The sequence below is a fragment of the Arabidopsis thaliana genome (genome assembly GCF_000001735.4).
Source record: "Arabidopsis thaliana chromosome 1 sequence".
Lineage (NCBI taxonomy): Eukaryota > Viridiplantae > Streptophyta > Magnoliopsida > Brassicales > Brassicaceae > Arabidopsis > Arabidopsis thaliana.
The window spans coordinates 26961100-26982527 of NC_003070.9; the positions used below are offsets into that span (position 1 = coordinate 26961100).

At 34.0% G+C, this 21428-nt stretch overlaps 4 protein-coding genes, 1 long non-coding RNA gene and 1 other non-coding gene across 8 annotated transcripts; 5 read left to right on the top strand and 1 right to left on the bottom strand.

The window, feature by feature from the left end:
- The first annotated feature begins 2987 nt into the window (after positions 1 to 2987).
- AT1G71695 (Peroxidase superfamily protein) lies at positions 2988 to 5589 on the top strand. Its single transcript, NM_105826.4, has 3 exons — positions 2988 to 3526; positions 4492 to 4686; positions 4844 to 5589. The coding sequence occupies exons 1-3, from the start codon at positions 3260 to 3262 to the stop codon at positions 5456 to 5458; spliced, it is 1077 nt and encodes a 358-aa protein (NP_177313.1). The 5' UTR covers positions 2988 to 3259; the 3' UTR covers positions 5459 to 5589.
- Positions 5590 to 5666: 77 nt separating this feature from the next.
- On the top strand, positions 5667 to 9504 carry SOL1 (carboxypeptidase D). 2 transcript variants are annotated; one of them, NM_202397.2, is made up of 15 exons: positions 5667 to 6002; positions 6208 to 6274; positions 6362 to 6457; positions 6600 to 6630; positions 6742 to 6798; positions 6903 to 6998; positions 7125 to 7247; positions 7384 to 7488; positions 7649 to 7695; positions 7793 to 7918; positions 7999 to 8101; positions 8188 to 8250; positions 8425 to 8508; positions 8609 to 8672; positions 8958 to 9504. In NM_202397.2, exons 1-15 carry the CDS (start codon positions 5897 to 5899, stop codon positions 9263 to 9265), a joined length of 1476 nt encoding a protein of 491 aa, NP_974126.1. In that variant the 5' UTR covers positions 5667 to 5896; the 3' UTR covers positions 9266 to 9504. The 2 variants fall into 2 exon arrangements, with proteins under 2 accessions (NP_974126.1, NP_177314.2); NM_105827.3 differs by having other exon boundaries at positions 6362 to 6630.
- A 364-nt stretch (positions 9505 to 9868) lies between these two features.
- On the top strand, positions 9869 to 12365 carry CK1 (choline kinase 1). Its single transcript, NM_105828.4, has 7 exons — positions 9869 to 10797; positions 10961 to 11082; positions 11162 to 11357; positions 11434 to 11551; positions 11650 to 11697; positions 11779 to 11879; positions 11983 to 12365. Exons 1-7 carry the CDS (start codon positions 10438 to 10440, stop codon positions 12076 to 12078), a joined length of 1041 nt encoding a protein of 346 aa, NP_177315.1. The 5' UTR covers positions 9869 to 10437; the 3' UTR covers positions 12079 to 12365.
- On the top strand, positions 12290 to 12360 carry AT1G71700. The gene has a single exon. It is a non-coding gene; the product is annotated as a tRNA-Gly (tRNA).
- A 102-nt stretch (positions 12366 to 12467) lies between the features above and the next one.
- AT1G71710 (DNAse I-like superfamily protein) lies at positions 12468 to 19947 on the bottom strand. Of its 2 annotated transcripts, NM_001198442.2 has the most exons (10): positions 19764 to 19947; positions 15619 to 15665; positions 15388 to 15526; positions 15194 to 15310; positions 14925 to 14997; positions 14675 to 14779; positions 13698 to 14562; positions 13428 to 13612; positions 13218 to 13326; positions 12475 to 13041 (listed from the first exon to the last, which is right to left on the bottom strand). In NM_001198442.2, the coding sequence occupies exons 2-10, from the start codon at positions 15646 to 15648 to the stop codon at positions 12697 to 12699; spliced, it is 1968 nt and encodes a 655-aa protein (NP_001185371.1). In that variant the 5' UTR covers positions 15649 to 15665; positions 19764 to 19947; the 3' UTR covers positions 12475 to 12696. The 2 variants fall into 2 exon arrangements, with proteins under 2 accessions (NP_565023.1, NP_001185371.1); NM_105829.4 differs by lacking the exon at positions 19764 to 19947 and having other exon boundaries at positions 12468 to 13041; positions 15619 to 15901.
- AT1G09263 lies at positions 18505 to 18747 on the top strand. The gene has a single exon (NR_139592.1). It is a non-coding gene; the product is annotated as an other RNA (long non-coding RNA).
- Positions 19948 to 21428: the final 1481 nt, after the last annotated feature.

Sequence of the window (21428 nt, forward strand, 5' to 3'; positions counted from 1 at the left end):
GATACTTAAGAAAATTGATTCGTATCCCAAAAATAAGTTACCATAGATTTGTTGTGAGATACTTCTTGTCTAGTTGTCTTGATTACAACATATAATACGAATTATGAAATAATTTGTAAGAGGATATGATACCCAAATCTAACTTCTGTCAGCAGTTTTTATTATAAAAGTTTTTTTAAAAAAACTTGTTAACAATTGATATCGGCTACTATTATGCAAAACACAGATTATTATTTTTTTTTTTAATACAAATGAGTTAGTACGTAACTTAATATCTTTTACAAAAAAAAAACTTAATATACATACATATTTAATATCTTATACAAATAAGTTAGTGCGTTTCTATCACATTTTGATAAGAGAGAATTCACAAAAGAATTTTTTTTAGTGTTTTAGTGCCACCGAAAAATTACAGCCTCAGTTTCATGTAGGTGGGTTTTGAGACTTCGTGTTTTTAGAAGATCTCATCCCTTAATATGATATCATAGAGACATTTTTTGTATGCTCATTCTTAGTCTGTTCCACATTTTACAGTTAAAACATGAAAACATATTATTGAGAAATCAATAGGCAAATACTAATTGGAGCTCGTCTGATGATGAGGACCAACATTCTAAGCGACCACGATCAATATGCAAACACTAATTCAAGGGATATCTGTATAACCCTTTTAAGAAAAGGCTTTTAAGCTAGAGTCCAGTTCACTTGATTGGGCTCAAGTGGTGCCTGGCCCGGGATGGAGTTCGTAATTAGTTTTCTTTCTGGTGTTTACTATTTTTTTTTTTTTTAGGAGTTCTTATATTTTCTTTTTCCCTCACAACTCTCTTAAATGAGTTTACACATAATCTTTCTTTCTTTTTTTTTTTTTTTTTCACATAGTCTTTCTATATCCTTTTCTACTTCATCTTTATCTTTATTTTTATTTTTTTCTCTTTATCAATAGTCTTTTGACTTTTGTTATCAACACCTTTTATCAACTTTTAATTGGTCTTTAGTTCTTAAGTCGTATGACTCTAATTTATAAAAACTTGGCTCGTGGGCTGCTAATTTTTACAATTTGCATTTTTTTAGGAAAAAAATGATGATCGGTCTTTTTTTGCATATATATTTATAGAATTTGCTTTCGGCTCTTTTTCGTTGGTTGATAGAGTAAGGGAATCAATGTCTCATACGTTTCTAATTTTTTTATGACAGCTTTACAATATAGTTTAATGTGCATGTTATATATAACGTAATCAAAGTTGCTGTTAAAAAAGAAAAGAATTTATAGATGTAATCAAAGACCATGATAGTTCGATCATTGTACATTTTGCATGCCTGGAGCCATTATCCTTGATCATTACGTACCAAAACATTCGGAGACATCCCATAGATTTAAAACGATACAAAAAATGGTAATTTCTTTTCCACTTTCCACGAAACTCTTAGCTTAACTCCTTGTTTTTATAAATCGTTCAAAATACGTTCATCATAAACATAGAGAAAAAAGGACGTGATGCGAGTTTTATGAAACTAGTCCCATTAAATGTCTGCCCACACCCCTAATTTCTGCAAACCTAAATAAGTTTATAGTGTTACTTAGTCATCTGTTCCTAGAGTAATCATGTGGAGGTAAATGATTTATAACCATATATTAATTGTTTTAACCCAAAAAAATAGAGAGTTACATATACTATTTTTCCAGCGTGTATCCACATCATATGCATCAATATAATTTTTTTAATCAAATTATTAATGTTGTCCGAAGTATTAGAAATTATGCACAAACATTAAATGAATTGAAAGAAAATAACTTAAGTTTTTTTTTGTTTAAAAATGAGATAACACAAAATGTTTCTAAAATCGGATAGAATGCGAACAATAACTGTTTCGGAAGTCCATGGTAATCTATACATGTTTTGACTACAATATATGTTATAAATATACGTATTTTTAATATATATATATATATATATATATACGTATTTTTAGTATGTATATGTATATATATATATATATATATATAATTTGTGAAATGTCTTGTTATATAGAAAACAAACTTATTTTCGTCCAAAATTATTTTTTCACAGCAGTTCATACACATTTATGGGCATGTACTAGTTTTTCCGACTATAAGCAAAATTTATGTCGATTTTTCTGGATGTAACGTATATCTTAGGAAAGAGTAAGCATATGAACGTGGCTGAAACAAACTAAAAGTGTCTATCTACACATACAGATGCTAGCCTCTATGAAACACACTTGTTTGGTCATTGGTGGTGGCTACTCTCACGTGCTCGCTTTGCATTAGTTTAGTTTTTTTCAAACTTCAAAAGTCTTTTATCCTTTTTGGTTATTTCAAATGTCCCCACCATTTCTGCAAAGTCACAATCTTCATAAACCATTTACGATCCTCTACTGACTCAGCGAATATGCCAACACAAGGGCGCGTGATTGTCTTGAGATTCTTCCACTGCTATGCGAGTTTCTTCAAAAATTCCTCATCGATCGACGCACTTACCTTTTTTTTTAAATGGATCAAATTGTTTTTGCATCTTAGACCAATAAAACCATATTGTATATATTACGTAAACATAATCACTAGTCCATGATACTATTTATGAAAGGTCATAAAGAATCCTCTCTAAGCATGGAACATATGCAATTCGAATTCGGGTTCAGAAGCACTAAAACAATACTCTTTTTAACCGGTTAAGTATTTGAAATAGTGCACACAAAAATAACTAAAAAGTTTCGTGTTACTCTAATTAGTAGTAGTACTATATATATAACCATTGTCAATATAGTCTAACTGATATAATAGGTGGACCACTGTCACGAACTTGAATGCCAGCGGGAAAAAAAAATATACTCGATCGCACGTATTTATTTGCTTTAATGTTTGATCCGAAAAAGAATCTCTTTGGTAAGAAAAAAAGAAGCCTTTTTCTATTGACAATAGTAATTGGTACGTTGAACACAGGGTCACAGGAACGACCGAACGAGACCAGACGCAAAGCTTCCACTTGGATATTTTTTTTCCTTTTTGAAAAGCAAAGAAATATACTCTCCTTTAATCACAATAAATATATAGAAGGAAAAGACTTCAGTATTCCTTTGCCTTTTAACATAAGAAAAATATATATACTTAAAAGATAGAAATAAGACACACAAGGACTGAAGGACCAAAATTGCCTATAAAAGCAAAGTCCATCTATTCCACAAGAACAAGAAAAGGCAGAGAAGAGAGAGGCTCTGATAAAAAAAAAAACAAAAAAAAATGACAAAGGCTTATTCAACACGTGTCCTCACGTTTCTGATATTGATCTCGCTAATGGCGGTGACACTGAACCTTTTTCCCACGGTAGAGGCAAAGAAGCGGAGTAGAGATGCTCCTATAGTGAAAGGTCTCTCATGGAACTTTTACCAGAAAGCATGTCCGAAAGTCGAAAACATCATCAGAAAAGAGCTCAAGAAAGTCTTCAAGCGAGATATTGGTTTAGCCGCTGCCATCCTTCGTATACATTTCCATGATTGCTTCGTTCAGGTTCGATCTTTTTCTTCCTTTTGTTTTGTTTCTTGTATTAAAACCTAAGAAAACTTAATTTGATTCTTAAAGCCTAGTCTAAACAGTTCTACGCATGTAAATTACATATTATTTCATTAATAAAAATATCATTTTTTAATATAAGAAACCATATCCAGTTATCCACTCATCACTCGTTATACCCACACACAAAAAAGATTCTCTAGGCATGTCCGAAATGAAAATGAAATATTCATAAATATCAATAAACTTGTGAGTTTTCTTATTAAAATCCGACCAAAATAACCTTAAAGGAAAACACAAAGTCGCCTCAAAAGTCTCATGAACAAGATTTAAGGGTTGTCCGATTCTTACTTCACTTTTGTTTTTTTTTCAAAACAAAGGGTTTCTTAGTGTAAACATAACTAAATGACATGTATTATTGGAATAGTATTGTTTATTACAAAATTACTACACTTAATATACATGCAAGCTATAAAATAAAATTAAAAAAATACATGCAATAGGACATGTCGCATTAATACTATACACCGGCTTTCCGTATGTTAGTTGGATCTCAGTTATGGAACGTAAACATATCTTAAATAATTCAATATCCAACCAATAATAAAAATAATACATATCCGGATATGATAGCATATGTGAATTATTTATATCAACATTTAATGCATCCAATTTTCTGAATAAAATATTTGATATTTCTCAAGCCAAATACTAAACCTAATTTTGTTTGCAGCAATACTTTAATTATGATTATCAGATTCTTAGAACTTGTAAGTTGCAACACCTTTATATACTTAAAAGTAAATATTATCAATAATGATGAATTGTGGCATAATTTGATTAGATATACAATTTCGGAAGAAACTTCAAAATGTATTTTTCATTTTTAATCTTTTTGTTATGAGAAATATCTTCTTTTTTTTTTGTATGTTATGAGAAATTTTATAAACTAAAATAAACAGGGATGTGAAGCATCAGTGCTGCTAGCTGGATCAGCCAGTGGACCAGGAGAACAATCATCAATCCCAAATCTGACACTACGACAACAAGCCTTTGTCGTCATTAATAACCTTCGTGCCCTCGTCCAAAAGAAGTGCGGTCAAGTCGTCTCTTGCTCAGATATCCTCGCTCTCGCCGCTCGCGATTCCGTCGTCCTAGTAACCACATCTATCACTTTTTCGTCTATAACTCAATCACATTTAGTTTCAACTAACCTTGGATTATGACTTGCGGTTACATGCAATAATACAAACCATTAGTCTACAAGTCACACTAATTCTCTAACATGATAATTATTTTTGTGTGTCAATGTAGTCAGGAGGGCCAGACTATGCTGTCCCACTTGGCCGACGTGACTCTCTAGCGTTCGCGAGCCAGGAAACGACGTTAAATAACTTACCACCACCGTTCTTCAACGCGAGTCAGCTCATCGCCGACTTCGCCAACAGAAACCTCAACATCACCGACTTAGTAGCACTTTCCGGTGGTCACACCATCGGAATCGCGCATTGTCCGTCTTTCACAGACCGACTCTACCCGAACCAAGACCCAACCATGAACCAGTTCTTCGCCAACAGCCTCAAACGCACTTGTCCCACCGCAAACTCGAGCAACACGCAAGTGAATGACATAAGGAGTCCTGACGTGTTCGACAACAAGTACTACGTTGATCTCATGAACCGACAAGGGCTATTCACTTCTGACCAGGATCTCTTCGTGGATAAGAGGACACGTGGCATTGTGGAAAGCTTTGCGATCGACCAGCAGCTGTTTTTTGATTATTTTACTGTGGCGATGATCAAGATGGGTCAGATGAGTGTCTTAACTGGAACACAAGGAGAGATTCGTTCCAATTGTTCAGCCAGAAACACCCAAAGTTTCATGTCCGTTTTGGAAGAAGGCATAGAGGAAGCTATTTCCATGATCTAAATAACCATAAATCTCGACCTTTCCTTTGTCAACTCTGTTTTTATTTAGTTCATGCACTTGTGGTTGGGTTGTCGAATGCGTAAAACTATCTGATAAATAAGAACGTCGCTTCATCTTAATTAACTTCATCCAATACCATGCACTCCTTCATTATTTATGTGCCAATCGAGTTACTAAAATTTAACGGGCTAAAAGAGAATTTAAATTAGGCCCACTAGTTACAATAACTCACGAGGCTATGACCCAATATTTGTAACTGTCTAAAGCCCAAGTTTTGGTCAACGATCTCTGACTCTCTAATGTCCCTTCTTCCTTCCCTCCCCATTGTACCTTTCACCTATCCCAACAATGGTGGAAATCAGAAATCCCGGTATTGCTTTAACGAATCAATCAGCAAGGAAGTGAGAACGAGAAGGAGAGATCTGTGTTTCATTAGAGATGAGCAAGCTCAGATTCTTCCAAAGTCTCCTAATTTCGACTGTGATCTGCTTTTTCCTCCCGTCGATCAACGCTAGAGGCGGCCACTCCGACCATATCCACCCAGGTCCGTCGCCATTTTAGTCTTCACTATCTAATTTTTGTTCATAGCGCTTAATGAAAACTATTTGCAGATTTAATTACTTACGTCATTAATTGCTCTTAATTTGGTAATAAGTTTAACAATTATCTTTTTGAAGAGCACATACTAATTGAGGTGTATGCATTAATTTAGTGATTTTGTTAATCTGGTTTTATGTGTTAATTATTAGGTGATGGGAATTATAGTTTTCATGGTATTGTGAGGCACTTATTTGCTCAAGAAGAGCCTACACCGAGGTAATGTCGTTATTAGGTTTCCAAGCTGTTATTGGGATGTGATTACTGTTGTCTGTGTAATGATAAATGTGTTTGCATTGTTCAAAGTTTGGAATTAACTCGAGGATATATGACTAATGATGATCTTGAGAAAGCAATGAAGGATTTCACCAAGAGATGTAGTAAGATTTCGAGATTATACAGGTAATCACCATCATCGTTGGATCAATCAGTAGTTGTATTCATCCTAGATTCAGTATTCTTGGTTTCTATATTAGGGTCTTATGGTGTTGTTGATTTTGTTCTTTATTTCTCTCTTTGAGGGTTTTCTGGAACGTGCTTTCAGCATCGGAAAGAGTGTCAATGGATTTCCTTTGGTAATACACTCTTATTTATCAGAAATGAATCTTTATGTTTAATAATGTGTGACTCTTAAGATCACTGTCGATGATGCCTTCTTCTGTTTGTTTCATGCTTTGCCTTTTTAGTGGGTCATAGAGATTTCAGACAGGCCTGGAGAGATAGAGGCTGAACCTGCATTCAAGGTTAAAACTGCTCAATTATTTGTGCCTATACATGCAATCTTTGAGATATTAGATTGTGGTGATAGCCTAGATGAATCTAAATAGTTGAATATTTGGTCATGCAGTACATTGGGAATGTACATGGAGATGAACCTGTAGGGCGTGAGCTCTTATTACGCCTTGCAAACTGGATTTGTGATAACTATAAGAAGGATCCATTGGTAAGTGATTTTTGCTTTTTGTAATTGCACCATGCCATGGCCATGAAAGTTGTTCACTCATCTTCAATAAACTTGCCTAAGAAAAAGGTTATGTGCAGATACTGATTTTTTTATGCTGGTATGCAGGCCCAGATGATTGTAGAAAATGTTCACCTTCATATAATGCCATCATTGAATCCTGATGGCTTTTCAATCAGGAAACGTAATAATGCAAATAATGTGGATCTAAATCGCGACTTCCCTGATCAGGTGATTGTCTGATGACGCTTTTGACGATCATAAATTTTATTTTCACCGATGCTGTGATTTTCATGATGGTAGCTAGATTCGGTTGGTTTTATTCATAGTCACGTTTGACTTACTTAACTCATACCTGATAATGCAGTTCTTTCCTTTCAATGACGACTTGAATTTGAGGCAACCTGAAACTAAGGCAATTATGACTTGGCTGAGAGATATACGATTCACAGCGTCGGCTACTCTGCACGGGGTAATTTTCCTGTAGCAGACTTGTGCATACTATAACGTCTTAAGTATGTCCAATTTGAAAGTTTACTTTCAAGATTATGGGAGGGGGTTTTCAATGTAATGTCAAGGAAAATCTTGATTCAATGTGAAAAAAATATTTGCTAAACCAGCTTTTGTTTTAGGGTGCGCTGGTCGCAAATTTTCCATGGGATGGTACAGAGGATAAAAGGTATTTACTTCTATTCAAATGGTTTTGAGGCTAATATCTTTGCTCGGTCCTTGAGGAAATGCAAACGTCATGTAGTTGTTTTGCACTCTTCTTGCAGGAAATACTATTATGCATGTCCTGACGATGAGACATTCCGGTTCTTGGCACGTATATATAGCAAATCTCACCGTAATATGTCTTTGAGCAAAGAATTTGAGGAAGGAATCACCAATGGAGCATCCTGGTATCACATCAAGTCCCCTTACTCTGTCTTATTCAACAAATGAGTTTCTTGGTTAATGCTTTAAGCAAAACGCTCTACAGGTACCCAATTTATGGTGGCATGCAAGACTGGAATTACATATATGGGGGATGCTTTGAATTGACTCTGGAAATAAGCGACAACAAGTGGCCTAAAGCCTCAGAGGTCAAATCTTATATTCCTATGTGATAACTGTTTCTCCTTCGCAAGGTAGTTAGCTGATACTAATAGAGTTCACACATGTTACACAGCTTTCCACCATTTGGGATTATAATAGAAAGAGCATGCTGAATCTTGTTGCAAGCTTAGTGAAGGTATTATTTAACCTTTGTTTTTAGAACCCCAACATTTTAATCTTGTTGTATCATTTTAGATTAAGCCTCCAGAGATTGGTTACATTAATGGAAGTTTGCACCTTTGCTTCCATTGTTATATAAAATATTTTCTGTTTTGTTTTTTTAAGTACGCCTTTATCTTTTATACCTTAGACAGGAGTTCATGGGCGGATCTTTTCATTAGACAAGGGAAAGCCACTGCCTGGGCTTGTTGTGGTCAAGGGAATTAATTATACGGTAGACACATATTAACCCTGCCTTCTAGTATTTCCTTATTCCAAAATCTGAAAAATCTTGTTAGTTCTTCATTGCTCATTGTAATCCTTATGCTCTACAGGTTAAAGCTCATCAAACATATGCAGACTATCATCGGTTGCTTGTACCTGGACAGAAATATGAAGGTCTGATGTTTTTTCCTCATATTCAGCTTAAAATACGTGTGATTAAGTTCTTATCAGTATGTTATTAGAGTTGTCCACTGTTATAAGATTATGATACGAGCTGATTTTAGTGATTCATCCTTAAGAACCGTGGGGCGTACAAATGCACTATGATATATCCTTCATAACTTGTGCAGACCAATGCCTTCTGTTATAAGCTGACGCTAACGATACGATATCTGCATTTCATCTCCTTGTTATTGTTGATTACTTGCCTCATTTTGAGTTTCCTTTACTGATTCGCAGTCACAGCATCATCCCCAGGATACAAATCGAAAACAACAACTGTTTGGTTAGGTGAAAACGCTGTTACCGCTGATTTCATTCTCATCCCAGAAACAAGTTCCCGAGGCAATCAACTGAGAAGCAGCTGCGACTGTAGCTGTAAAAGCTGCGGTCAGCCGCTTCTAACGCAATTTTTCACAGAGACAAATAATGGAATCACGCTTACCCTATTCGTGGTTGTAGTGTTCCTTTGTTTTTTGTTGCAAAGAAGGGTGAGATTCAACCTATGGAAGCAAAGACAATCCTCTAGAAGATCAATAACAGTATGATTTATAGGTATAATAACACAACTCTATATACTCTAATAAGAACAACCAAAATCCAAACAATTGAGTCCAATTATTCAAGTAGTTGTTACATTATTTTATACCATTGAACATTTCTTTGTATCGTTGTACTTTATGTGTTTGGTGGATCTTATCATCTTACAAGTCTTGTACTACGTCAAGAGTGCAACATTGTCGCCAAACTTATGTCACCAAGGGACATTAAAAAATGTAACCGGAAGAAAAAGTCATGCTTATTAAGTATTTGAAGAATGCGTTCACAAATGAAATGTGAAAGTCAAAACACCAATTAGGAAAAACAAACAATATAAAGCAGAAATCTATTTATGCTGTTATCCACAGCTTTCATTTAGATTTCTTAAAGACTTTTATAGACATGAGATTTTTTTCTATCTTATCTGTGTGTACTTTATTTAGAAAGTAGTAATCTGTTTTATCATAGAAGATCTTTCTTTTAAAAGTTTAATCATTTCCATAATAGTGATTACTACATCGAATCTATGACAGTAATAGGACCACTATATATAGAAAATAGTGTTTACTACATAATTTTCTACATCTGAGTTTCTGAGTATAATAATATCGGGATATTCACTGCGAGACAACGGTTAAAGAACCTATCACAAAAACTGTATAAGAAATCTCACTGCTGTCTCATAGTAAAAAAACAAAGACGACTATTTGGATTTGTTGACTTTGACCTATAACAATGACCGTTTCGTTACGCCGTTGACTTCTCCGCGCCTTAAATATACCACGTGTTTTTTCCTCATTGGTTCCGACAAAACCGTCGGTCACAATAACCGTTTTTTAAAACACCGTCATTTGAAAAAGCCAATCGCTTCACGAGACAAACGACGAACAACGCAATTACGCGTTCTTATCTTTCTGGGTATTTCTTAATTATATTACTCTATATAAATAAAAATACCCAGAAACGTAATTTCGTCGAGTTCAAAAATTCAATTCAAAGAATAATTTCTTTCCATAAAAAGATTGTTGTGGATTAACTTCTTTCTTAAAAGAATCTCATACCCGTCGAATCTTCTTCTTCAACCTTTTTCTGCGTTTTTAATATTTTCCCTACAAAAAGATTCTCAAAATCGTTTTACATAAACCCGATCTTGTCAATCTCCAGAAACAAAAAAAAAAAAATGGCGATCAAGACAAAGACTAGTCTAATTCCAAGTTGTTCATCACCTGAGGATCTAAAACGCGTTTTGCAAACGCTAGGTTCGAGCTGGGGAGATGTAGTTGAAGATCTGGAGCGTCTTGAGGTTGTTCCGTTAAAAGGAGCTATGACTAACGAGGTTTATCAGATTAATTGGCCTACTTTAAACGGTGAAGATGTTCATCGGAAAGTTCTTGTTCGGATCTACGGTGACGGCGTTGACCTTTTCTTTAACAGAGGTGATGAAATCAAAACGTTTGAGTGTATGTCTCATCATGGTTATGGTCCTAAGCTTCTTGGTCGTTTCTCTGATGGTCGTCTTGAAGAATTCATACACGCCAGAGTACGTTTTCTTCTTTCTTTTCTTTAAAGTTTTGATTTTTTTAGGAAGAACAGAGGAAGATAGGTTTAGTTAGTGAGATTAGAGATAAGAATTGTTTGCGTTTCAAGAAATCTCGTGATAGAGAGAGATTGATTGTGTATGATTGGTTTGGTCCGTTTACCAGACTCTTTCTGCAGATGATCTTCGTGTAGCAGAAACATCTGATTTCATCGCTGCGAAGCTAAGAGAGTTTCATAAGCTTGATATGCCTGGTCCAAAGAACGTTCTTCTCTGGGAAAGACTTAGGTAAAAGAGAAAAGAAATTTCATTTCTTTATGTATAAGCATAACAACGTTTCTTGATAAAGTCTTTGTTGATTTTTTAGGACTTGGCTTAAGGAGGCTAAGAACTTGGCTTCACCTATAGAGATGGATAAGTATCGGTTGGAAGGTTTGGAAAATGAAATCAATTTGTTGGAAGAGAGACTTACTCGGGATGATCAAGAGATTGGTTTCTGTCACAACGATCTTCAGTATGGAAATGTCATGATTGATGAAGTAACCAATGCCATTACCATCATAGTAAGCTTTTTGAATCAAAAGCTTATACCCTTTTCATCAAGAAAGTGTTCTGTTTTTAATAAGTTTTTGATTGCAGGACTATGAGTATTCGAGTTTCAACCCAATTGCTTATGACATTGCAAACCACTTTTGTGAGATGGCTGCTAATTACCATTCAGACACTCCTCATGTTCTGGACTACACTCTATATCCAGGTCCATATCTGTAAATGCAAGTGTATATATCTCTTATGTTACTCAAGGGTAGTTTAGAGTCTGATTGTGTGTATATGTGTGGAATGATAAACAAACAGGAGAAGGAGAAAGGAGAAGGTTCATTAGCACATATCTTGGCTCTACAGGTTTGTGTCCTATGAAGCATTAGGTACTTCTCCACACCTCAAGAAAAACTCGTCTCTAAATCATGTTTTTGTGAATCTCAGGGAATGCAACAAGTGATAAAGAAGTAGAGAGGTTATTGAAAGATGCAGAGAGCTACACTTTAGCAAACCATATCTTCTGGGGACTATGGGGAATCATCTCGGTTAGCTTTCTCTCTCTTTCTTTCCCTTCTTTGTCCAAAAAACTCCTTAAGACTCTGATGTTGAAACTGGTAGTAATCTCTAGTGTCTGTTAATGCAAAGCAGGGACATGTGAACAAGATTGAGTTCGATTACATGGAATATGCAAGGCAGAGATTTGAACAGTACTGGCTTAGAAAGCCTTTGCTTCTTGAAGGATGAAGCAGATTCGCATTGAAAAGCCGATATACAACTAAAAGTTTCTGCAATTAGGTCAAAAGAAAAAAAGAAAATTTAGTAGACTATATGTTGCTATTGTTACTCTCATCAGTTTGTGTGTTTCTTCCCTTCTATATAGAGGTTTGTTAACTCTCAAAACAGTTAAATTGAGTAAAACTTGTTCTAAACAAAGTATTATATGATAATAGAAGAAGCACCAGTGGTCTAGTGGCATGATAGTACCCTGCCACGGTACAGACCCGGGTTCAATTCCCGGCTGGTGCAATTTATCTTTTTTACAATTATTTTTGCCTTCACAGTAAAATCAAATAAAGAAAAAGGCCTTTTCTCTTCTTTTTGTTTATTTTTAATAATTATGATAACAATATTGATGGATGTAAAATGTTCTTGATTTCATTATATATATCAACTAAATTTACAAGAGTAAACCAACACACAAAACAAGAAGATAAAAACTATAAGAATATGAACGTTTTCTCAGTGTGATGCATCAGTATAACGACATGAGATTCAAAAACCTATCCGTAGAAAGAGAATGTCTCTTTCGCCAATACTTCATATGCAAGATCAAACAAACAAACAAGCACCAAATCTCTTCTTTTAAACGAGAACGGCTACAAGTCCCTCGTCTTCAATCTCTGCATCCGTAAATGTCAACGCTCGCTGAAGTTTCCTCGCAGAAAACACTTCGACTTCAGCCATGTATATCGCTGTAACCGGACGATGATCTGAGAATTTCTGTTCGGTTCTCCTGTAATGAACCAACCTCATTCCTTTCCCGTAGGATAGTACTCTGTCACACCAAGCTGGTGTTCTTTTCGGCGCCTTTCCATCGTTTGCGGTGTACTCATCGGAATTCGCTTGGTACTTATAAGTTGGTGGAAAATGTAGAGTTCCTTCTGACCATCCATCAAATGCTCTACCTTTTCTGTATTCCTTTACCAGCTGCATTATATAATAATCATAAGTAACAAAATGTGTCACAACATAAGTTGAATAAACTTCAGAGCTATGGTCGGATTTGAGACAGTGTGTGTGTATTTTTATTTGCATTAGACGTCTTCTAAAGTTATATTTGAGATCCAAATCCTAACAGTAACAAAGGTAATCCAAATAATTACCTGGTCATATTCAAGTAATTTAGACCATTCTCTCTTGGAAATGAGGTCTCTGGTTTTCTCATACGATGAACTAAGCCGATAGTTGAGATCACCTAGCCAGATTATTCTTCTGAGAAGTGGTGAAAACACACAAGTAAAGTTAGACAAATCGAAACCGTAACGGGTTTTTTGAGTTAAAGATTTATTTGGAAGAGAGAAAAAAAGACTGACTCGTGATCATAGATAAGCTTGGGAAGTCCAAGAGCTGAGACAGAGTGAAAGACTGTTCTTTTATGTATCTCGTGTACATCAGCATTCCTCTTTATCTGATCAACCTCTCTTTCTCCTGCCGTTAAATGCGTGTTTATGAAACAAAAGAACGTCTGGTTTATCGACATGCTCACAGACACAGCTCCCTGCAGAGACCACAAAATCACTTCACAATCCTGAAACATATTGTAACATAAATTTGATGGAAACATCTACTCTTTATATATATACCTTGTTACCAATATATCCCATAACGCCAACACCAACAGTAGAGACTCGTACGTTTTGAATATGTTTCCGCAAGCTTCGTTTAACCCAAATGGTCAAAAGAATCCCAACCATTTGTTTACTCACTAGCCTCACATAAGCCGGTCTTCGTTTCCTCTCCATTAGCAACTTCAGGTCCATTTCCGCTAGAGCTAAAACCTCAGGGGGAATCCCGTTGTTGTTTCCGGCTACAGACTTAAACGAACTATAAGCCTTGAAAGACTTGGCTGTTTTTAAAGACTTCACTGTCTTTATCGACGGCTGTCTATCGAGAACACAAGGTCCTAACATGTTCAATGGTGGCTCAGGCCAACTCAAACCGATCCGTTCTTTCCCGCTTAACATCCGGTTTATCGTTTTCATACCGGTTTGAGTAGAATCATCGTCGCTTATCCCCTTAAAGCTATCAGCACGTAAACAAAGTTGTCTGTCTAGCTTCTTAGGAATCGAAAACTGTCTCTTGATCTCAACAACCGGCAAACCGGTATTCGGGTCAACAAGAGTCTTAACTTCGCCGATAACTCCACCGTCATGTTTTAACGCCCAAAGTCTATCGGTTTCCTCTTCTTCCTCCTCGTCAATCGGATGAATCTCAACACCAGCATCACTATCACTCTCAAAAGCTACTTCTTCCTCTATAATATCATGTGTTTCCTCAAAAGGTTTAAACCTACCCGGAGATGGTGGATCACTATAACTCTTAACCCCGGAGAGTTTTGGTCTAACTCTGTTCAATGCTTCTCTAATCACTTCTTCCCATTTAGCAACAGGACGATCATCTTCAGCTCCAAGAATGTTTCCAGCATTTAAAGGAACAATCTCTTGTAACCTTCACACCCAACAAAACAAAAACAAAACATAAATAAAAATCTCTAACAAAGAACATATCTGAACAGAGTTAGTTTTGTCCATGTCGCTGACAAAGAAAAGTCAAGTTTTACCCAAGAACGTAGATATCAGCTGGTTGGTTAATTTCAATCCAGTCGTCAATGTCAAGATCAGATGGTGGTGAGATTCCTCCAACGTTCCACGTACCAACACAAACTCTACAATATACATAATTCCGACATGTTAGGTCTCCTTTTACCCAACCAAAAAAAAAACTTACATGTTGAAAAAGACTATGATAACATCCGAATCTTTTACTATATAGTACTGCTATATATAAAATATACAAATACAAAATTGTACCTTATTTCTTTGTTGTTAATGTACTGTGCTCTTAATGTTTCTGAATTCCTTCTTCTTAACTTCATTGGAGCATCTGATCCACCCCAAACAAAAGAATAAAAATACATTAAATTCACAAAATTCGTATACTTTGTTTTTTTAAAGTTGAATAATTTAGTTTTAAAAAAAAAAAAGATTTGAAATTCAACAAAGGGATCTCAAAATAGATATAAAAACCCAGAAACACCCCACAGTGAATCTCATAACTACCTATGCAATTTCGGCATTACCATTGCTAATAAACTCCGCCGCTGCTGCTGCTGCGTCTACAACGGCTGAAGCGGCTGCGATTGCGTCCTCCGCGTTCTCATAAACTTTTGATTCTCTTCCTCTCGAGCCACTACCACCTGTTATAAACCGGTTAGCTAATTAACCGTAAAAATAAGAAGAACCGGTGTTTACCAGAGAGAGAGAAGAGAGTAACCTTCTTCATCGGAGCTAGAGTCATCGTTGTCTTCACGAGCATCTTCGTTTTCGGATTCGTTATCAGTATCAGCACCATACTCAGGATCTCTACCACTTATGTTCAACCACTTTCTCATCACTAGCTTTGCCCATAATCTCTGTTATATAATATAATCCACACACTTTAAATCCAATTCAGGCAACAAAATCTTTTTTAAGTACACAAAAAGTTTCTTTTTTTTTTGTTTACCTGAGATTTCTGACGATGAGATTTCTTCATTATACCGGCGGGTTCAACTGGAGACATAAGAAAATAATCGTAATTTTCTTCAGACCAGAAAGAGAGAATTTATTTTATTTTATACAAAGAGGAAAGTGACGAAGCTTTTTTATAAATCTGGATATTTTTTAATTTTGCCAGACCATAAATCCAAAATTTTACTTGAAGAGTTCCGAAACAACGCGTGAGTCAGTCCTCGTCTTTCTTTTCATCATTTTATGTAAGAAAAAACTTTTTTTTTTTTAATAGTTGTTTTTCTATTTTAATAATGGCGTAGCAAAGCAATATTGATTTTTTCTCTTACGATATGGTCAATTTTTGTATTTTAATAATCTAGATTTTCAAACCAATGTTTAGGCTTATTTTTGGAAGCTTAAAGATATTTTTTGAAAATATCTACAATGATTAATTATGATTAAAAATAACTTTCAGGAATATCCGCACAAATTAGTTTTGTTACGTTATGGTGAGTGATCATCAAAGGCCACTAAAACGAGATTACATATATAATAAGATTAGTAAAGAAGTGTAAAAAATTATGAAATATTGGACTTGGTATAACAACTCTGATGGGATCTTACTTTTAAGTTATCTGAACCTTTTTAACATAAACTAGTGGTCTCAGCCATTTTGGACTTTAACTTTTGGACCCCAACTCAACATTCAACAACTGCTTCTATAGATATTAAACTGGGTTAATGTATTTTAGAGGTTCTTTTTATTATTGTATAGTGTAGGTTTCACATTATTCAGGTGTTTTAATTAACAAATAAAAAGTTAATCGGACATGTTAAAGGAAAATCAGAAGTGGTGGCCACTGGCCACGCAGGTGATTGTGGCGTGGCTCATTTGCATAGTGGGTATATAATAATAACCGAGCGAGAAAGGTGCACTAACATATCAACCAGATCTTTTTTTTTTACGTCTATCAACCAGATTATTTAAACGTGAATAATACGAAAACCTTTTTGTTTTGTAATTCAACATAAAATAAAATAAAATTAGGATATGACAGTGTCAAAAAAAATAAAAAAATAAAAAAATAAAAACAAAATATAAAAGAATATAAATCTAAATCACATATTTATAAGAAATCATGAAAACACAAAATTCCTAAAATATAATCACAATTCACAAGTAATACATGATACTTTAAATTATACATATAGTATCCTAACCCTACGGTGTATCAGTACATATCTCAATGGGTTTATAAGACATATAAAAAAAAAATTGATATATAAAACCAAACCATTAAAATGGGGAATCGGAAAGAGTGTTACAGCGCCGGAATCGGCCAAAGCACCGGGAAAATACTGAAAGTATGTGACTAATTAAATGTTTTATAAAACTTTTCTTTATCATGCAATTAAGAAAAAACTCTTTTCAATTTTTTAAAAAGAAAACTTATCAAATTTACCCCAAAAGAAGTCAATGTTAAGTGGGCTTCGATAACCTAAAAGGGGTTGAAAACTGAAACAAGAGAAAGAAAAAAAAAGGTTTGATAGTTCGTTAATCTTTTCATAAAACAAAAACAAAAATAAAAGTAACCATAGCTCTTTAACAAAAAAGAAAAGAAAAGGTACCCATGCAGTAAATCATGGGCATTTCTTTGACCAAAAAAAAAGTAAATCATGGGGATTACATCATGCGATAGATATTTTGATGAACGTAGGGCGAGGAAAATGTCACTAAGCAAGTTTATATTCGGACTACCGAAAAGAGGAAAAAAAATTAGAGGCAAGTACGTTGTGCCGCCGCAAATTTGGTCGAGAAGAGATCCGGTCCAGAAGTCCGGTTAGAGTCCGGTTAATGGATAAGGTGTTTGGGTCGGTGTGGTGTGGTGTGGTCTGTGGTGCGAGACCCCACGAAATACACGGACCATGGAAGAAGCCTACGAAGGAGTTTTGGACTCTATTGGGTCCACCCACTTTTAACTAGACTTGGATCTATGTGTTGTTGTACCCAACCTATTTGTTTCATTGCTTCGATTTCTCACCTAAAATCCAAATCAGTTAAATCAACGAATTAAATTTACTTAAGTTTTCCTTTTTATTGTTTACTTTACAATTTAATATAAGAAAATTCAACAAATGTACATCACGTCTATAAGGATTTTATATTTTAAATATATGAAAGTAAAAGTTAATCCTACATCTAGCAAGATAATATATATTTTTAGTCGTTTCTTGTCTATAATCTATGGTTTTACTTCTCTTTAATTTAACATAATGTTAAGAGCAAAAAAAATGCATAATATTTTCTTTGAATACAAATTTTATTTAAAAATAGAGTTAGTAAGTGAAAATTTTAATTAGTTTGTCATAATTATTACGACCTAACAAGTGCATTGTATTTAACTGAGTAGATTTAGATTCAATTCGTTGAAAACATCACACGCCTAAGATTTGGAAAAATAAGGGTGCAAGTCACATGAAGCTCCATACTACATTCTTGGATGATGTTTTTGTACTTCAGTATTTTTATTTATTTGAGACCCTACTCTCTTTTTTTGTTTCCTTTTTTTTTTACACCAATTTGAGAGTACCCTATCCTATTCTATAATTATCTTATAACCCCAAACAACAAAACATTGTTACGGAAACATCTATTTTTTGGTGTGGAAGTTAGCATGAAGATGGCATAATATATCATCAAGTATCGAATGCTTATGCTAGCCCTTTAGCCAATATATAGATAAACAAGTAGATAGAATATATTTTTAACTAGATGTATTAAAAGGGAAAAAAATATCACGAGGATGGATCAGTAACGAAAGAAAAATGAATTAAGAGAGCAAAAGAAAACAAAATAAAAGAGAATAGAGATAAAGAGATCATAAGGAAAAGAAAACATGTTTGGTCCCCTTTGGCATCACATCAATTTTGATTCTTGACCACAATCCACAATGTTATAGGCAAAATGCAATGGTCGATACCCAAATTTGTATCCCGTCATATATATTATTTATATTTGACAAGATTTTATAAGATAAGATGACATTTCAACTTAATAAAATTAAATAAACTATGGTAAAAGAAATTTGCAACTAACCCGTAGACCTACCAGTTTTAAAAACCAAGTGCTTCTTCATTTTCTCAAATCAAATTAATTATCTATAATAAAAAAACTGAAAAGCTCATGCTTTTAATTAAATGGATTTTAAATAATAATATTTTACAAAAGCATATGCAAATTATAATGATACGTTTGTCAAATCACTCCAAAAATGAGTTATACTCTTTTACAGATTTGTTAGTGATTTTATCTACGTAGGTCATTTTGCAAATTTTACTGATATGTTTGTCCTTTTTAGCCTAGTGGTATATATATGCCACTTTAAACTCAGCTTTATGTGAATTCGAGAACTCACTCATGTTGAAAATGACATGAAAGATTAAAGATATTTGTCTAGTCAACTACTGCCTTCAGATTGACACATTAACATTTTAGCTGAATAAATATTTTAAACTCAATATAAGCTTAATCAAAATGATTTAAATATATATATTCGTTTAAACATGTAATGCCATGAATAATGTAAAAGGCTTCAAAAAATTCCCTTTAACGAAAAAAAAAATGTAGGAGAAAGACAAAAACAAAAATCGCATAATATCAAAGCTATGATATACGAGTTTTATCTACCAATAGTTGCCAACATATATTCTTATATTAGAGATTGTGTAGATAACGAAAAAAGTACAATGCAAATGACCAAATATACCTTTGAATATATGGTCCCAAATAACACAGTAACTCACTGTTCTTCTCTGTTTTTATTCCTTGTTTTTAGACTTTTAGATAATGGTCATACAAATATTCCATACCATTGTTGACAAAAAAAAAAAAAAAACCATTTCTAAGTAATTACGAATGTATTTTTAATTTGGTTAGTAATGTATAGAAATAACCATATTGGTAAATGGTTATTGGATACGGAGAATAAAGTCTTTAGAAGTTAGACCTCAATTATTGGAACAAGATCTATGTTTTACCGAAAAAAGATCTATGTTTTACTTACAGAGACAGATTAAACCTATCCAAATGAGAGGACCAAGTTAATTTGAAACTAAAGAAAAAAACTACAATATAATAATGAGATCAGATGAAAGTACCTGTGACTTTGTGAAGAGGTGACGAAACGAAGAAGAAGAGAAGAAGACGACGAGAACAGAAAAACGAAAGAGCGATAGCAATTAATGCTTCTTTGGGTGTCTTGTGAATATGGATGTTAATGTGAATGTGAGCTTTTTTTGTTGGAAGGTCCAAAAAACAAATCTCTTTCTTCCACTGGCCCTTTTGCTTCTCCATTTATATTTGTGTTTTACATTCACATGTAATATTATCATATATGCATACATTTTTTTATTTATTATATTTTATACATTTTCTTTCAATGTACACATTCTTGCCACGTGTTCTTCTCGTAAAGTTTTTTGTTTATGTTTTTATATTCGCAAATATAAAGTTTTTCTCGACATCGAAATTTACTAAATCTAACGAATCATCATAGTCTCTCATGTAGTCCTACCGTTTCATACAAGATAATAATTAATGTCATGGCCTAATTATTTGGCTCTGATTGTTTTCGGAGGGAGACATGAATTTTTTAGGCACAAGACAAAATTTTAAAATTATTGAAAACGATATATGAAGGAAATCGTTAGGAATATCATCTTCTATATTTGTATTATTTATAACATAAAGAAAATTATTTTTCTTTTTCTAGTTTAGGTGAATCTTGGTACAATTTGGACATGAAGTCAAAAGTTGATTTCCCATTTAATCTAGAACCAACGCACAAGAAAATTAGGTTTCAACTATTACGTTTAGGGGAACTTTTTAAGAAATTATGACGAATGAAATCAAATTAAATGTAAAAAAATATAGAAACTAAATTAGTTTCTTTTCTATTTACAAAAACAAAGTAAATAATTTTAGATTGGTAATTATATTAACAGTCTATACTCTATACTTACCACAATGGTAAAATATGACCAACTACAGTTTTAAGTTTTGACTAATTTGTTTGTAGCGTCAAAAGCTGGAACATAACTTTTTATTTCCTCAGTGAGTGACAACTGGTAAAACAGATCTAAAGGTAAATAGTGTTTATCTCTATAAAAACCAGTCCATTCACATCTCTAGTTTAACCGGCGAGTAAACCAAAAAACCAACGTAAACCGGTGGCACATCGAGCAACTTATTAACGTTTGGACTTTAGACCTCCGGGTTTTGTAAACCACAGCCAGTCCTGACTACAGCTAAGGTAGTTCCTTACCACATGTAACTGACGTAAAACCAAAATTAATTAGTTGTTAAACTTTTGTCGTGTGTTTATTTGATCAGGATTAATAAACTATGAGAATTGTCTTACCTCACAATCCATCTTCTTAACTGCTATACGTTATTTTATTAAGTTATCTTTAGAGCGATGATTACGTCCTCATAATCTCATTCATTATTCACGTACCTATCACCGAATGATAAAACTGATACCAAAGTTTTAATGCAATCATATATAATTGCACTAATTTAAAAAATTAAAATAAAAACATATAAATGCACTTATTTTGGTATTTCTTAGTAAGAAATATAAGATAGTGGTAACATTTTGGAAACTTCTCGATCGCCCAAAATAAATAAAATTGCATCTCATACAAGTCTACCACAAAACGTTATGAAAGTTTGTTAGCGGAATAGAGTCTACATATACTGTCTACGATTTGTAACCACTAATCTTAATCTATGAAACTATTAAATCATTGTACTATGAAGGA

Bases quoted from the DNA above. Each gene is read 5' to 3' on its own strand.
- AT1G71695 (NM_105826.4), top strand. From the start codon at position 3,260: ATGACAAAGGCTTATTCAACACGTGTCCTCACGTTTCTGATATTGATC. The intron at 3,527-4,491 runs GTTCGATCTTTT...TAAAATAAACAG, and splicing joins TCCATGATTGCTTCGTTCAG to GGATGTGAAGCATCAGTGCT. The intron at 4,687-4,843 runs GTAACCACATCT...GTGTCAATGTAG, and splicing joins CTCGCGATTCCGTCGTCCTA to TCAGGAGGGCCAGACTATGC.
- SOL1 (NM_202397.2), top strand. From the start codon at position 5,897: ATGAGCAAGCTCAGATTCTTCCAAAGTCTCCTAATTTCGACTGTGATC. The intron at 6,458-6,599 runs GTAATCACCATC...ACGTGCTTTCAG, and splicing joins AAGATTTCGAGATTATACAG to CATCGGAAAGAGTGTCAATG. The intron at 6,631-6,741 runs GTAATACACTCT...TTGCCTTTTTAG, and splicing joins GTGTCAATGGATTTCCTTTG to TGGGTCATAGAGATTTCAGA.
- CK1 (NM_105828.4), top strand. From the start codon at position 10,438: ATGGCGATCAAGACAAAGACTAGTCTAATTCCAAGTTGTTCATCACCT. The intron at 11,552-11,649 runs GTCCATATCTGT...ATAAACAAACAG, and splicing joins GGACTACACTCTATATCCAG to GAGAAGGAGAAAGGAGAAGG. The intron at 11,880-11,982 runs GTTAGCTTTCTC...AATGCAAAGCAG, and splicing joins GACTATGGGGAATCATCTCG to GGACATGTGAACAAGATTGA.
- AT1G71710 (NM_105829.4), bottom strand. From the start codon at position 15,675: ATGTCTCCAGTTGAACCCGCCGGTATAATGAAGAAATCTCATCGTCAG. The intron at 15,527-15,618 runs GTAAACAAAAAA...ATTATATAACAG, and splicing joins CTCATCGTCAGAAATCTCAG to AGATTATGGGCAAAGCTAGT. The intron at 14,998-15,193 runs GTAATGCCGAAA...GGGGTGGATCAG, and splicing joins GGCGGAGTTTATTAGCAATG to ATGCTCCAATGAAGTTAAGA.